Here is a 14958-nt window from a genome sequence, read left to right as displayed (position 1 = left end):
AGGGTGTACTTTATTTTTCCCATAACTGTTTATGTATAAATATAAATACACATACATACACTGAACAAAATTATAGACGCAACACTTTTGTTTTCGCCCCCATTTTTCATGAGATGAACTCAAAGATCTAAGACTTTTTCTATGTACACAATAGGCCTATTTCTCTCAAATATTGTTCACAAATCTGTCTAAATCTGTGTGTGAGCACTTCTCCTTTGCCGAGATAATCCATCCACCTCACAGGTGTGGCATATTAAGATGCTGATTAGACAGCATGATTATTGCACAGGTGTGCCTTAGGCTGGCCACAATAAAAGCCACAATGAAATGTGCAGTTTTATCGCATAGCACAATGCCACATATGTTGCAGGTTTTGAGGGAGCGTGCAATTGGCATGCTGACTGCAGGAATGTCCACCAGAACTGTTGCCCGTGAAATCAATGTTAATTTCTCCTTAAGCCATTTTCAAAGGCGTTACAGAGAATTTGGCAGTACATCCAACCAGCCTCACAACCCCAGGCCACGTGTAACCACACCACCAGAGGAGGATGGATTCTCTCGGCAAAGGAGAAGTGCTCACTAACACAGATTTAGACAGATTTGTGATCAATATTTGAGAGAAATAGGCCTTTTGTGTACATAAAAAAGTCTTAGATCTTTGAGTTTAGCTCATGAAAAATAGGGGCCAAAACAAAAATGTTGCGTTTATAATTTTGTTTAATGAATTTTGTTCAAAAAACACAGAATGACCGCACCCCAAGGGCTTTTTTTCAAAAATATAAAATCTACATTATAATGCCTAGGTTTAAAAAAATAAATCGACAAAGCATCTGCTGCCCTGATGAAAGCTCCAGGCTGGAGCTGAAATGTCAATGTATTTTTAACGCTATGCTCTGCTTGCCTGGTCTCTGATTTACTTCCCCAGCGGGACCTCTGTGTTGGATAAGAGGAGAGGAAACATCCTCCCTTAGCCACTCTCCTCTGTGAAGATAAGACGTGGCCCCTCAAGTACAATCTGCAGGGGCCAAAGCCAGCAGTACCTATGCTTCACCCCCAGCTCCAACCATCCGGCCATGCTGACAGGAACAGCCTGGGAAAGACATGGGTAACTTCCAACTCTTCATAGACAGCAAGGGGTGTGTTTGGAGCATGTGTGCTGTGTGCTAGTGACCTTTCGTGTGCATGTAGTGAAGGTGTGTGTGTGTCAGTAAGCTTTTGTGTGTCAGTGAGCTTGTGAGTGTGTGTGTCTGTGAGTTTGTGTGGTTGTGCATCAGTGAGCTTGGGCTTAGTGATCGTGTGTGCATGTCAGTGAGCTTGTGTGTGTTAGTGAGTTGGTGTCATTGAGCTTGTGTGCGTGTTTCAGTGAGCTTGTGTGTAGTGAGCGTATGTGTGTCAGTGAGCTTGTGTGTAGTGAGCCTGTATGTGTCAATTAACTAGTGTTTAGTGAATGTCTGTGCAGTGAGCTTGTGTGTGTGTCAGTGAGCTTGTGTCTGTATCAGTGAGCTTGTGTCTTTGAGCTTGTGTGTGTGTGTGTCAGTGAGCTTGTGTGTAATGAGCTTATGTGTCTCAGTGAGCTTGTGTCAGTGAGCTTTGTGTGCGTGTGTCAGTGAGGTTATGTGTTTGCATTTGTAAGTGAGCTTGTGTGTTAATAAGCTTGTGTGTGTGTGTCAGTGAGCTGTGTTTAGTGATCTTGCTTGTGTGTTAGTGAACTTGTGTTTAGTGATTGTGTGTGTGTCAGTGGGCTTGTGTGTGTCATTGAACTTGTGTGCATGTGTCAGTGAGTTTGTGTGTAGTGAGTGTGTGAGTCAGTGAACTTGTGTATACTGAGTTTTTGTGTTTGCGTGTGTCAGTGAGCTTGTGTGTATGTCAGTGAGCTTGTGCTCAGTGATCTTGTGTGTGTGTATCAGTGAGCTTCAGTGTAGTGAGTGTGTGTGCCACTGAGCTAGTGTTTACTGAGCTTGTATGTGTCAGTGAGCTTGTGTTTTGTGAGCTTGTGTGTATGTGTGTGTCAGTGAGTTTGTCTGTGTGTGTCAGTGACCTGTGTTAAGTGATCTTGCTTGTGTGTTAATGAACTTATGTTTAGTGATCTTGTGTGTGTCAATGAGCTTGTGTGTGTGTGTCTGTGAGCTTTTGTTTAGTGATATTGTATGTGTGTGTGTGTGTGTGTGTGTCATTGAGCTTGTTTGTGTCATTGAGCTTGTGTGCATGTGACAGTGAATTTGTGTGTAGTGAGCATGTGTGTAGTGAGTGTGTGCATCAGTAAACTTGTGTATAGTGAGTTTGTGTATCAGTGAGCTTGAGTGTAGTTAAATTCTGTGTCTGTGAGCTTGTGTTTAGTGAGCTTGTGTGTGTCAGTGAGCTTCTGTGAGTGTTTGTCAGTGAGCTTGTTTGTATGTGTCCGTGAGCTTGTGTTTAGTGAGCTTGTGTGTCAGTAAACTTGTGTGTAGTGAGCGTGTATGTGTGTGTCAGTGAGCTTGTGTCTAGTGATAGTGTGTGCTAGTGAGCTTGTGTGTGTGTCAATGAGCTTCTGTGTGTGTGTCAGTGAGCCTGTGTGTTTGTGAGCTTGTGTTTAGTGAATTTGTGGGTATCAGTGAGCTTGTGGGTAGTGAGCTATCTATAATGAGATGTGTGAGTTTGTGTGTAGTTAGCTTTTTGCAGTGAGCTTGCATATGTCAATGAGCTTTCTGTAGTAAGCTTGGTATGTATGTGTAGTGATTTTTCATAAGTAATCTGGTATGTCTGTGAGTGAGCTTGTGACTGTGCCGACGAGCTTTTGTGTAGTTACATTGTGCGCATGTCAGTGAGCTGTCTGTAGTGAACTGTGTGATCTTGTGTATGTCAGTGAGCTTGTGTGTAGTGAGCTTGCTGTGTACGTCAATGTGAGCTTTCTGTAGTGAGATGTGTGTAGTAAGCTTATCTTCATGCATGTTTGTGTGTGTGTGTGTAATACTAGTATAAGGGGCCAAAAGGTCACCCAGGGGCCCGGAAAGGCTGTCAGTCTGTCCTTGCTCTCAGGTGCACATTAGTAACAATTCACCTTGCTGCTTACAGCTAAAATCTCTAATGAGACAGAAAGAGGTATTCTTATGAACACCTACACACTTATCAGCCACTAATAGGATACACGTGGGGTGGCCGGCAGCACTGCAATGGCTGTGTAATATTAAAGCAAATATACACCCACACAATTAAGCCCTGCACTCAAACTCCCACTAGTCCTGGCTACAGCTATAGCATTAACCAGCCAAATACATGGAAAAAGCAAAAAGAGTTACCTACGCACCAACACAAATTAACTAAATGGGCCTAGGGATTTGGGAGAGTGAGCATGTCATTTTGTTTTGTTTTTTGATACATCTGATACATATTATGGGGGTTTTGTGTGCAGGGCTTCATTTTGTGTCTTTGATTAGGTTTTGTGCATTAAATCATTCTAGCCTCATTTGTGCTGTGAAGTATTGCAAACATAATTTAATAAAGTTAAGACAAAGTAATTCGTTTATAAAACGTTTATAATTAAGTTGTTCGGTAAAGATCTGATATACGTACCTTTTCTTTGCATGATGTTCTGACGGGCTCGTACGAAAGCCAGAATGTCTGAATCAGTCTGACTGTCCCCTGTTAGTGGAATCGGGGTGCTGGCATTCTGAGAGTCCCTGGAACATATTAAAACATTGTACAGAATAGTAGTATGAACCGCGGGGGATGTATGTGGAAGGGAAAGCTCCAGAGATTTATTTTTTTGTTTACAGAAGCCCACAGTTCGAGGATACAGCAGTGTGAATTTCTACATTTAATCTTATTTTATCGACCTCACAAAATCATACTTTTTAAATATAGGGTAAAAAAAAACATAATATTAAAGGAACACTAAAGCGTTAGGAATACAAATATATATTCCATAACGCTATAGAGCCCTAGTCACCATTTAGGTGATGATACTATTCTGGTGCTTACAGAATTAATTAGGTTGGATATACTAAATATGATACAACGATCAGTATTGTATCTGGTCCATCCAATGTGAGCCCAACACATTTTACACTAGCCTCTCACACTAAACGGTCGTCAATGATTCCAATCAAAGTACAAACCTTTGAAAGGACACGGGTTCCGTTACGCTGCTCCTGTAGCTTCTGTTTGGCAAATTCACGCTGTCAGATGTGCTGTTATAAAAATGAAACTGAAGCTTTAGAAGGAAAACTCAGTAGAGGGAAGATGAGAACATAAGTAAATAAATGGTTAAACATGATCTAATTATACTCTCAGCCAATATGTGGCCAGTCACCCTCCATGTTTGGCTATTAATTATATCAAGGAGTATTCATGTTCTACTCCACTAACCAGAGCAAGGGTGATGGCGTCCATATGTACAGACCAGAAAAACTGCCTGTTACAAGGGGTACGCTAAGGATATAAGATAACAGCACGGGGGTATTGAGCAGTACTATATGCTGTACTGTGCTCGTATACCTGCAGCTCCGTTACAGAGTTACTACAATAGTGAATTGCGTTCACTCTATCAAAGTGTGGGGGCTGCTAGGTCTTACAGAAAAAGAAATGACCTTTTTTGTTTTGTGTTTATATGTGGGTGTTCTAATATTTGTATGACTATCTTTGTTGAAAACGTTCCTCAATCATTTCTGGTGCAGTAAATAATCTGGCTTCAATTAAGTGATTTTTGAAATGCCTAACATGCTTGGTTGTTTCATAATTTGGAAACATTCAATGTTAATCTAAAGGTTGCCACTAGGTGGCAGTGATATTAACAAATGAAAAAGGCTAATAAAGGGACTCAAGGTACCAACACAATGATTATGCATTATATAGCTTTTAGTATAAATAATTAACTGTATTAGTGCATGCACAATTTTAGGCAGACATTCAAAACGTCTTTCTTCTTGCTGACATCACAGCTCCTTTCTGTCCTCCCATCCTAACCTGCAGGGCCAAATAAATTGTCAGCAGGCAGTAGAACAAAGGTTTCAAGGAGTTGTAGTTCAGCGTTTCTTCTAAGTAGAAAGCTGATTTTTCAAATCCAAGTTCTAGAAACCCCTGCATTGAGTGGAACAGAGGCTGCGTACAGTGAATGCTGCTACCATGCAAACAGGCAGTTTGACAGATTTATGTGTGACCGGAACACTGATGTAGGTTATCTTTCGGTAATCTAGTGACACCCACATTTCTAATCTCTGCAAATGCAATATTACAGCTAGTGGCAGGCTAAACATGTCCAATAATTCAGACTCCATGAACCAGAAAAAGAGGCTTCTTATTGGCTAAGAGATTTCCTAGAGTTGGCTGAGTTTAGGTCAGATGTCAATGAGAATGGTTCCCACCCCGTGGCATGTCACGATCCACGTACACACAAGAACTGAACTGGGAGATGCCCAAACCCTGCAATATCGGCATGCCTTGAGGACTGGCTGAGGGCTCCTGATCTAGGGATCTGAACAGAAAGCAGGAATGTTATTTTTTTCAGACATTTCTTAACATAAATGATCTTTAACATGCACTAAGAATGCCTTCTAGCCGAGAGTGCCCCTTAATCTTCCTCTGTGACCTCTAGATGTTCTTTGTTTAACAGGGTCCAGTTATATTGGTATATATAAATGTAGATCAAGATTATCTGCCCAGTTCAGAATCAGATCGGATACTAATATACCTTACAGAGGGCTGGGTAACAAAATAATAATTTCTATGCCCTCCGATTATTTTAAGTACATTTTACTGGGAAATTGGGTGTAAAACAGCTAGTAAACATGTATCTAGTAGGGATGTGCATGGGCAAAAAAATTGGTTCGGTTTGGCACTTCCGAAATTCAGGACTTTGGCAATTCGGGACTTCGGCTCTTCGGTTCGGCACTTTGGCAATTCGGACTTCGGCTCGGTACTTCCGAAATTCAGGACTTCGGCTCTTTATATGCGAAACACAGTGTCCTCAGGAGTAAATAAGACAACGCATGAAATTCCCCAGGCACTCAAGGTGTTCAAGCCGCAGGCAGTTTTAATAGAACAAATGGAGCAGCAACATTTCGACCTGCCAAGAGGTCTTTGTCAAGCTTTCAACGTTTCGACCTGCTAAGAGGTCTTTGTCAAGCTTTCAATGTTTCGACCTGCTAAGAGCTCTTTGTCAAGCTTTCAATATTTCGACATGCTAAGAGGTCTTTGTCAAGCTTTCAATGTTTCGACCTGCTAAGAGGTCTTTGTCAAACTTTCAATGTTTCCAATCTGCTAAGAGATCTTTGCCAAGCTTTCAACGTTTCGACCTGCTAAGAGGTCTTTGTCAAGATTTCAATGTTTCGACCTGCTAAGAGGTCTTTGTCAAGCTTTCAATGTTTCCAACCTGCTAAGAGATCTTTGTCAAGCTTTCAACGTTTCGACCTGCTAAGAGGTCATTGTTAAGCTTTCAACGTTTCAACCTGCTAAGAGGTGTTTGTCAAGCTTGACCAACGTTTCGACCTTCAACGTTTGTCAAGCCAAAGACCTCTTAGCAGGTCGAAACTTTGCTGCTCCTTTTGTTCTATTAAAACCTCCTGCGACTTGAACACTGAGTGCCTGGAAAATTTATTGTGTTGTCTTAACGTTGTGAGATTGCTAATCCTGCTTGGGAGCACCGGATGGCTGCTGGGATTGAGTGTGGATGCTATTATCATTCTTGCTCGGGAGCAAAAAAAACGTACATGTCATTCAACATGTGAACCAAAGTGATTTAAAGAAAATGGCAAAAACAGACACTAAAAGATGTAAACTTGCCTAACTCCCAAGTGACTAACACACCAAATGAGTGAATGACAGAAAAAACGTTATCCTGACGCCCGACGCCTCCTTAATCTGACACACATCTGCTGAGTGCGAATAATACAGGCAGTTGTTTCACCTAACGCAACGATAATGGAACAAACAGGCAAGTAATTAGTTTAGCAGAAAATTATATTTAAAGCCTGAAAGATTCTTGACAATTCTGGTTGCTCACTTTAATAATAACGGATAAGTACCAATTTGTTGGCAAAGTAAAATATGTTAGTCCTGATTATGTAATTTCAAATTTTATAATTTACAAAAACTGGACCCTTAGAGATTGATGTCCTGGAACCTTAGTTATTACTTGCATCTCAGGAGTTTTAGGATTTTCTGAGATGCATAGCCCAGTTCGTATCACTGAGTGATCATGTCTGTGTGAAACTAGGATCTCACCGTATGGCCCATTTTGTATTACTGAATGATCATGTCTGGGTAATACTAGAATCTCATTGCATGGCCCAGTTAGTATCATTGACTGATCATGTCTGGATGATACTAGGATCTCATCCTATGGCCCAATTTGTATCACTTAATGATCATATCTGGGTGATACTAGGATCTCACTGTATGGCCCAGTTAGTATCATTGACTGATCATGTCTGGGTGATACTAGGATCTCACCGTATGGCCCAATTTGTATCACTGAATGATCATATCTGGGTGATACTAGGATCTCACTGTATGGCCCAGTTAGTATCATTGACCGATCATGTCTGGGTGATACTAGGATCTCACCGTATGGCCCAGTTTGTATCACTGAATGATCATATCTGGATGATACTAGGATCTCACTGTATGGCCCAGTTAGTATCATTGACTGATCATGTCTGGATGATACTGGGATCTCATCCTATGGCCCAATTTGTATCACTGAATGATCATATCTGGGTGATACTAGGATCTCACTGTATGGCCCAGTTAGTATCTGTAACGGAGCTCCGTGTACTCCGACCGAGTACCCTCCGTTGATGGATGCTCCTAGCGCTCTCAGAGGACTCTAAGCACTGCAGACGACACCACAACCACCGCAGGCTCCACAACCGCCGTAGCTTAACTGGAGCCGCGCCGTCTTCCTTCCACCCTGGATCGGCTTCTGTCCTCCAGGACCGTGTGGGGAAGACCTCTCCTCCAGGAGAGCGTATCTGGAACAAGCTCTTAAAAGAGCTAAGTGATTGAAAGCTCAGGGGAATATGCAGAGCATAGCAATCCCCAGTGTGATATAGCAATTCCCTCCAATAACGAGACAAGGCTACGTATTGAGGGTCAGAAGAGGTCTGAGGTCTGGAACACCCAGCCTGCTTTTTATTACCAAAAGTACACACAGGACACACCCAGGGGGAGGCATAAAATAACCAATAACAGAATAGTACAGCCCCCAGGTTCCCTCCCCTCTGCTTGGGAGATAATTGAGTTTCCTACTATATCTACTCAATTATCTCCAAGCCAAAACTTACACATTTTTATACATTTTTATGCACTTTCATAACTTTCCCATTTTGCATGGCACATTAATAAAACTTACATTTTTATGCACAACATAAATTGTGGGACAACATATCCAAAATTCGTGAGAATCCGTCCAGTGGTTCTCGAAATATTAAAAAGTCTCTTTGGACCGACCGCACGCCTGTTTGCATGCCCAAAAACAGTTCCACAGATTCAGGCTGTGTGGTCGGTCTATTTCTGTCCTGAAAAACGGTTAAGTTCCATCCGAAATCGGTGTTCGGATATTCGAACGCACTTCGACTTTTGCCGAAGTGTCGAAGTCAAATGCGGTTAAAACTTCCGCGGTGATCGCTAGTCGAGTGGCGATCTATTTCCCCTGAAAAGATGATAAAGTCCCATTCGAACGAGTGTTCGAACGTTCGAACGGGACTTAGTCTCCAGCCGTGGTGTCGAAGGATAAGGGAAAGTACAGTTCACCGCTGACCGCGTTCGGTTGCCTTAAGATGGCCGCCGCCACGTGTTCGGCTGAAATGGCGGCCACTTCGACGGCTTCGATAGTTCGACGGTTTTGGTACTTCGACGGCTTCGGCACTTCGACTGTATTCGAAGTGCCAGTTAAAACGTTGAAACACTGCTCCCAAGTATTAAAAGGGCCAGGAGCAGTATACACAAATCCATTATGCCCAAATGTACGTTTTCCAGGCCAATACAGTCCAGGGCCATAGTCACAGGGGAGGAGGCAGGCAAGCAGGCCTCTCCAGGACAAAGTGGCGAAGGGCACTTCGTCACAGTATCATTGACTGATCATGTCTGGGTGATAGTAGGATCTCACCGTATGGCCCAGTTTGTATCACTGAATGATCATATCTGGGTGATACTAGGATCTCACCGTATAACCAAGTTTGCATCACTAAATGATCATATGTGGGTGATACTAGGATCACACCATATTGCCTGGTTAGGATCTTACTGAATGATTATGTCTATAGGTCTGTTGGACTTCAGCCAATGAACAAATTGTACAGCTACTGGGATCTCACTGAACTTATTGGGGATACTGTGACATCCTTTAATGGCCACATTTCTGTGATATTAAAAACTCACATCTCTGGCACCAGTGGTGGCTCATCACCCCGACAATTAATAATAAAAATAAAAATATATTACCGGTGGTAAAAGAGCACTGCTGGCTTTGTAACTCTGTAGAAATTTATTACTAGCAAATTCCCATTTTATGATTATATATAAAAACAAAAACATAAACACACCATACAGTACTGCACTACTAAACCTTCCACTACCCTTCTTCTAGTACAGCATACGCTGCTGAGAGCAGCTGGGCAAGTCTAGAACAATGTCCAGTCTGTGTACATCCCAGACATGTTCAGTCTGCTTCTAGAGAGGATTCTTGAAATGTGTCATTTAATTCCCAGAAGGCAGTCTGAGCCTAGAAGTCCTATATTTAATAGTTCATGCTAAACCAAGTACTATTTGTAATGTAAATCTCCACACTTCTAATATCATCACTTTATATGTGTGACGAAGTGCCCTTCGCCACTTGTGCTTGGAGAGGACTAATGGCTAGCCTTTTGCCTTGTGACTATGGCCCCTGGGGTGTATTGCCTTTTAAAAACTATTTGTGCAGATTGGATTCTAAAACACTGTGTCTGGCCCTTTAAATCCTATGGGAAAGGATCTGCACTTTTGAACTGGCACTTCGGATACAGCCGAAGTGCCGCAATAGTCGAAGTGTCCGCCATTCGGCATACAAACACGTGGCGGTGGCCATTTTTATTCAGTCGAAGGCGTTCAGCGGTGTTTGGTCGTCGAATTCATGGAACTAAAATCGGATACGCGACGGCACGAACACTGGTGAACTTATACCTTCTCTGAAAATCTAACACTTCGGATGGAGTCGAACAGCGTTCAACAATACGAACGCCACATTAACATTGTTATTTGCATGAACAGCCCCCGTTCGTGCATTTTAACAGTATTTGAACTATGGTGAATGCACCGGCCGCACAGTCCAAATCTCTGGAACTTTTTTGGGCATGAAAATGTGCGTGGGGTCGGTCAAAATGTGACTTCCAGCTATCTCCCGAATCACTGGACCAATCTGCATGATTTTTGGATATGTGTGTCCCCTAAGTATGCTGGTTCTTTTTGTATCTTTTATTGGGATTGAATGTATAATTCTTAGGTTATAAAAATTGTGTAAAAAAGTATATTTTTCGCTTGGAGATAATTGAGTTGATACAGCAATTGACTTAATTAACTCCCAAGCAAAGGGGAGGAATTTACAGTAATGAATGGGAGTGTTTAACTGTGTGTCTGTAAATGATTGGTTGTTGAGTTTGTGGTTTCGGTGCCCAACAAGGTCCACGAGGGGGGTAACCTTGTGGGGAAAACTGTATAAAAGAAATGCCCCAGATCTTCTTACCTTCAACTTGTAGCCTTGTCCCTTGTTGTAGGGAACAGCTATACCAGCTATATCACTGCTGGCTCTTGTAAGAGCTCTCTTCAGCTATACTGCTACACTCTCTTGGAGGAGAGACCCTGCTATACCCTCCAGGAGGAGGGGAGCCCCAGCTATACTCTCTTGGAGGCGAGATCCCAAACAAGCTACGGCGGTTCGTGGAGTCTGCGGTGCCTATGGTGTCAAGTGCAGTGCTGATGGTCTTTGAGCAGCGCTAGGAGTATCCGTCGGCGGAGGTGTCCGTCACAATATGACATCAAGAAAGTATTTTATAATTAGCGAAAGTATACTACATGCCATATATGTACATTATCTAAATATATTTTGTGAATGCTCTTATTGAAATTTGGACACACTGCAAAAATGTCACTCATTAAGTTTCTGTGCGGTAACATTCAGGAATTAATAGGTTTACTCATATGTATTGATCTCTTAAGATAATACACTCATATCTGACATCTCAAAGAATATTTATTATTTTTTCTGATTTTATAAATAACCATTAAAATGTTTTATGGCCATACAAGGAAGTGAACCCCAGATGCAGGGTGAAAAACAAAACATTTAACCACAAGGACCAAGAGTCCAGAATTTGCCAGTATTTCCACTGGGAAGGAAAAGGTAAATACATAAATCATGGATTGTTGGGAACCACTGCTGTAAAAGGAACATTTTCTGACAGCCATTGTGATAATTTATAGAAGCCGAACAGATCACGAGATCACGAGAAAGGGTGGGGGTCAATCTTAAAATGTCATTAACTACCACTGTCTGGCACAAGGGGCACTTAGGTAGTGATCACATCTCAGAGATACTGGAATGTCCATATCAATGTATCCTTGGCCATATATCAGTGATAAAGGACACTAGGACGATAACATGTTGGTGATACATAACCTATACAGAATATTCATATATATTTTTTTGAAGTATGTCCCGGGTTATATCTCTTATTCTCCAATTCAATGGTACATGTGTAATTGGCTACATAAGGATGAGGAGTTCAGCTGTACATGCCAGGAATCAGAGGCTAAAGTTTAAGTATTGAGAAGTGTAGTTATCTCATTGTGAGCAAAGTGTTTACTGGAGACCAAGACCAGACAAAAAGAACCTGAGTATGTTTTGTGAATAATAGTGAATAGAGGAAGGCAGCATGGTATCAAAGGGGAAAGCATGGTATCAAAGGGGAAAGAGAAAGCATTGTCAACATGTTCGGTAAACAGTTCTGAAAGTCAAGACAGGCAGTAAGTAACAGGGTCAAGAAAATTAAGAGTCAAAAAAACAGGAAGCAACAAAGAACACGAATGTAGGAACAACAGATGAGCATTTTGGCCTGGGGTTTTCTGGGGCAAGAGACCACATGTGTACCTTTGCTGGTATTTGTGTCACAAGTATGACGCAATGAACAGGCATGTTTTGTCTAAAGATTGGTGTCGACAGAACATCAAATAAGATGCCGTATATCCCAGCAAACTCTACGGACGGGTCTGTTTTATTGCTGAATGATGGCAGACTCACAGGTGGGATCTGACAATCATGGACTATGATTGATAAGATAATTGAAATGATGGACAGACATGATACTGTGTTAAAAATAAACACACAGTCACAACACCACAAAATAAGTTCTCAGCATTACCCATTTTAGTGCCAGGTTTAGTGACCATAGTACAATATCAGGGCTTGAAAAACCTGTCTATGGAGACAAATCTATTGTTCTGATCATAGGAATATATTCAAACATTGTATCAAAGCTTCAGGGAAATCGGATTATAAAACACAAGCATTTCTGTTTTTTTCCCCAGCAATGAATTAAAATCAGCTGTTGGGATTTCAGGAATTTAACATCAATGTAAAGCTGCACCCGGGACACGTTTGCTCAGCTGTGGAGTGATTGCTTGGCGGAGGCTGCGAGTGCTATAGGTGGCAGGTGTCAATCTCAGCAAAGTGACAGCAAGTCTTCCACTTGAAGCCACGTGGGATGTGCGGTAATAACATTTTCACTGCAGTTTGCACTTTTCTAGCAGGTGGTATTTTTGTGCTGTTAGGGGGAGTAAAGCTGAGATTATGCTTAATGTTTCCTCTTTACTTTAACCCTCAACAATGTATAATTTAACCCAGTGGCAGGAGGGGTGTAGGCATTGGCACAGAAAGGTTAACATTTCCATCCCGTGGCAGAAGATCCACTTTATAAATAAGCATTACAATGTACACTTAATGTATCAGGGCTGCTTTCACAAGAATATGGGTAATGAAATGGCTTATTGTCCTACCCGGGCTACCCCTATGCCCCCGAACCCTCTGTCTGAGTGAAAGTGATGGGAGTCCACAGCATCATGAAGGTAGAGACCCCCTAACTCTAAATCCATGAACCCTGTTATTATTTAGAATAGGACTTTTATTAACAGCACTGTACTTATACTGCACTCGTATTACTATAGCGCTATTTAATAGCAGCACAAACAATGCACAACATTTAAAACTCACTGTTTTGACCGTCGCACAGACCATTATAGCTTTGCTCTGAAACAAGTTTCAGGTCTCACTGCAGAAAATGTGATTGACCATTTGAGGGTAAGCTGTATGAGTAACTGTGTGAAAAAGCCATACTTGGAAAATAATGAAATGACACTAAATTAAATTACACTTGGCCTTAATCAAGCACCCATGTCAGCCGTATAACACCCTCATGGACATACCTGGTCATTGCACTGCTAAGGACTTATTAAGCATTATGGCCACCATCAATATGACCTGTGAATCAGCCGTACTCCTTATTAGTGTACTCCTATAGTTTGCCTTTAGAGAGATCCCATCAGCACCCATGAAACCAAACCTAGCTGCCCTTTTATAGCCATTTGTTTGGTACCTGCTGTAGAGAGGAAGCCCAAGGACTGATTTTGAAGATGCCATCTTGTTCACTGTTGGGAAGCTCTGTGTATTCTAAGAGAAAATAAATTGCAAAATGTCACCTTGTTCAGTAAAATTCTATAGTATAGTTCTACTCACAGAACCAATACAATAAAGCTAGCCACTGTAAACACCTTGAATAAGTGAAATACATTGTATGAAGGTTCAGGATTTAATATAATGTTTCAATAATCACATGATGTGTCAGGGTGTAATATAACACTAGTCACATGGTGGGTCACAGTGTAATATAACGCTGGTCACATGATGTGTCAGGGTGTAGTATAACACTAGTCACATGGTGGGTCACAGTGTAATATAACGCTGGTCACATGATGTGTCAGGGTATAATATAACACTGGTCACATGGTGGGTTACAGTGTAATATAACACTGGTCACATGGTGGGTCAGGGTATAATGTAACACTGGTCACATGGTGGGTCAGGGTATAATATAACACTTGTCACATGGTGGGTCAGGGTATAATATAACACTGGTCACATGGTGGGTCAGGCTGTAATAGAATGCTGGTCACATGGTGGGTCAGGGTATAACACTGGTCACATGATGTGTCACGGTATAATATAACACTGGTCACATGGTGGGTCAGGGTATAATATAACACTGGTCACATGGTGGGTCAGGGTATAATATAACACTGGTTACATGGTGGGTCAGGCTGTAATAGAAAGCTGGTCACATAGTGGGTCAGGGTATAATGTAACACTGGTCACATGGTGGGTCAGGGTATAATATAACACTGGTCACATGGTGGGTCAGGGTATAATATAACACTGGTCACATGGTGGGTCAGCATATAATATAACACTGGTTACATGGTGGGTCAGGGTATAATATAACACTGGTCACATGGTGGGTCAGGGTATAATATAACACTGGTCACATGGTGGGTCAGGGTATAATATAACACTGGTCACATGGTGGGTCAGCGTATAATATAACACTGGTCACATGGTGGGTCAGCGTATAATATAACACTGGTCACATGGTGGGTCAGGCTGTAATAGAATGCTGGTCACATGGTGGGTCAGGGTATAAAATAACACTGGTCACATGGTGGGTCAGCATATAATATAACACTGGTCACATGGTGGGTCAGCGTATAATATAACACTGGTCACATGGTGGGTCAGCGTATAATATAACACTGGTCACATGGTGGGTTAGGCTGTAATAGAATGCTGGTCACATGGTGGGTCAGCATATAATATAACACTGGTCACATGGTGGGTCAGGGTATAATATAACACTGGTCACATGGTGGGTCAGGGTATAATATAACACTGGTCACATGGTG

General features: G+C 41.9%; 1 protein-coding gene across 1 annotated transcript in view; it reads right to left on the bottom strand.

Moving 5' to 3' along the window:
* Nucleotides 1-14958, bottom strand: part of KIF6 (kinesin family member 6) — a 274702-nt gene that overhangs the window by 4303 nt on the left and 255441 nt on the right. The window contains exons 19-21 of the mRNA XM_063441552.1: nucleotides 13599-13672; nucleotides 4095-4166; nucleotides 3550-3656 (exon numbers count right to left, since the gene is read on the bottom strand). Of these exons, the coding sequence (XP_063297622.1) occupies nucleotides 3550-3656; nucleotides 4095-4166; nucleotides 13599-13672 (253 nt within the window). The remainder of the gene's footprint in view (nucleotides 1-3549; nucleotides 3657-4094; nucleotides 4167-13598; nucleotides 13673-14958) is intronic.

The sequence above is a fragment of the Pelobates fuscus genome, chromosome 2 (assembly GCF_036172605.1).
Source record: "Pelobates fuscus isolate aPelFus1 chromosome 2, aPelFus1.pri, whole genome shotgun sequence".
Classification (NCBI taxonomy): Eukaryota; Metazoa; Chordata; class Amphibia; order Anura; family Pelobatidae; genus Pelobates; species Pelobates fuscus.
Note: the sequence above shows the minus strand (reverse complement) of the source record. Positions and strands in the feature narration are given on the sequence as shown.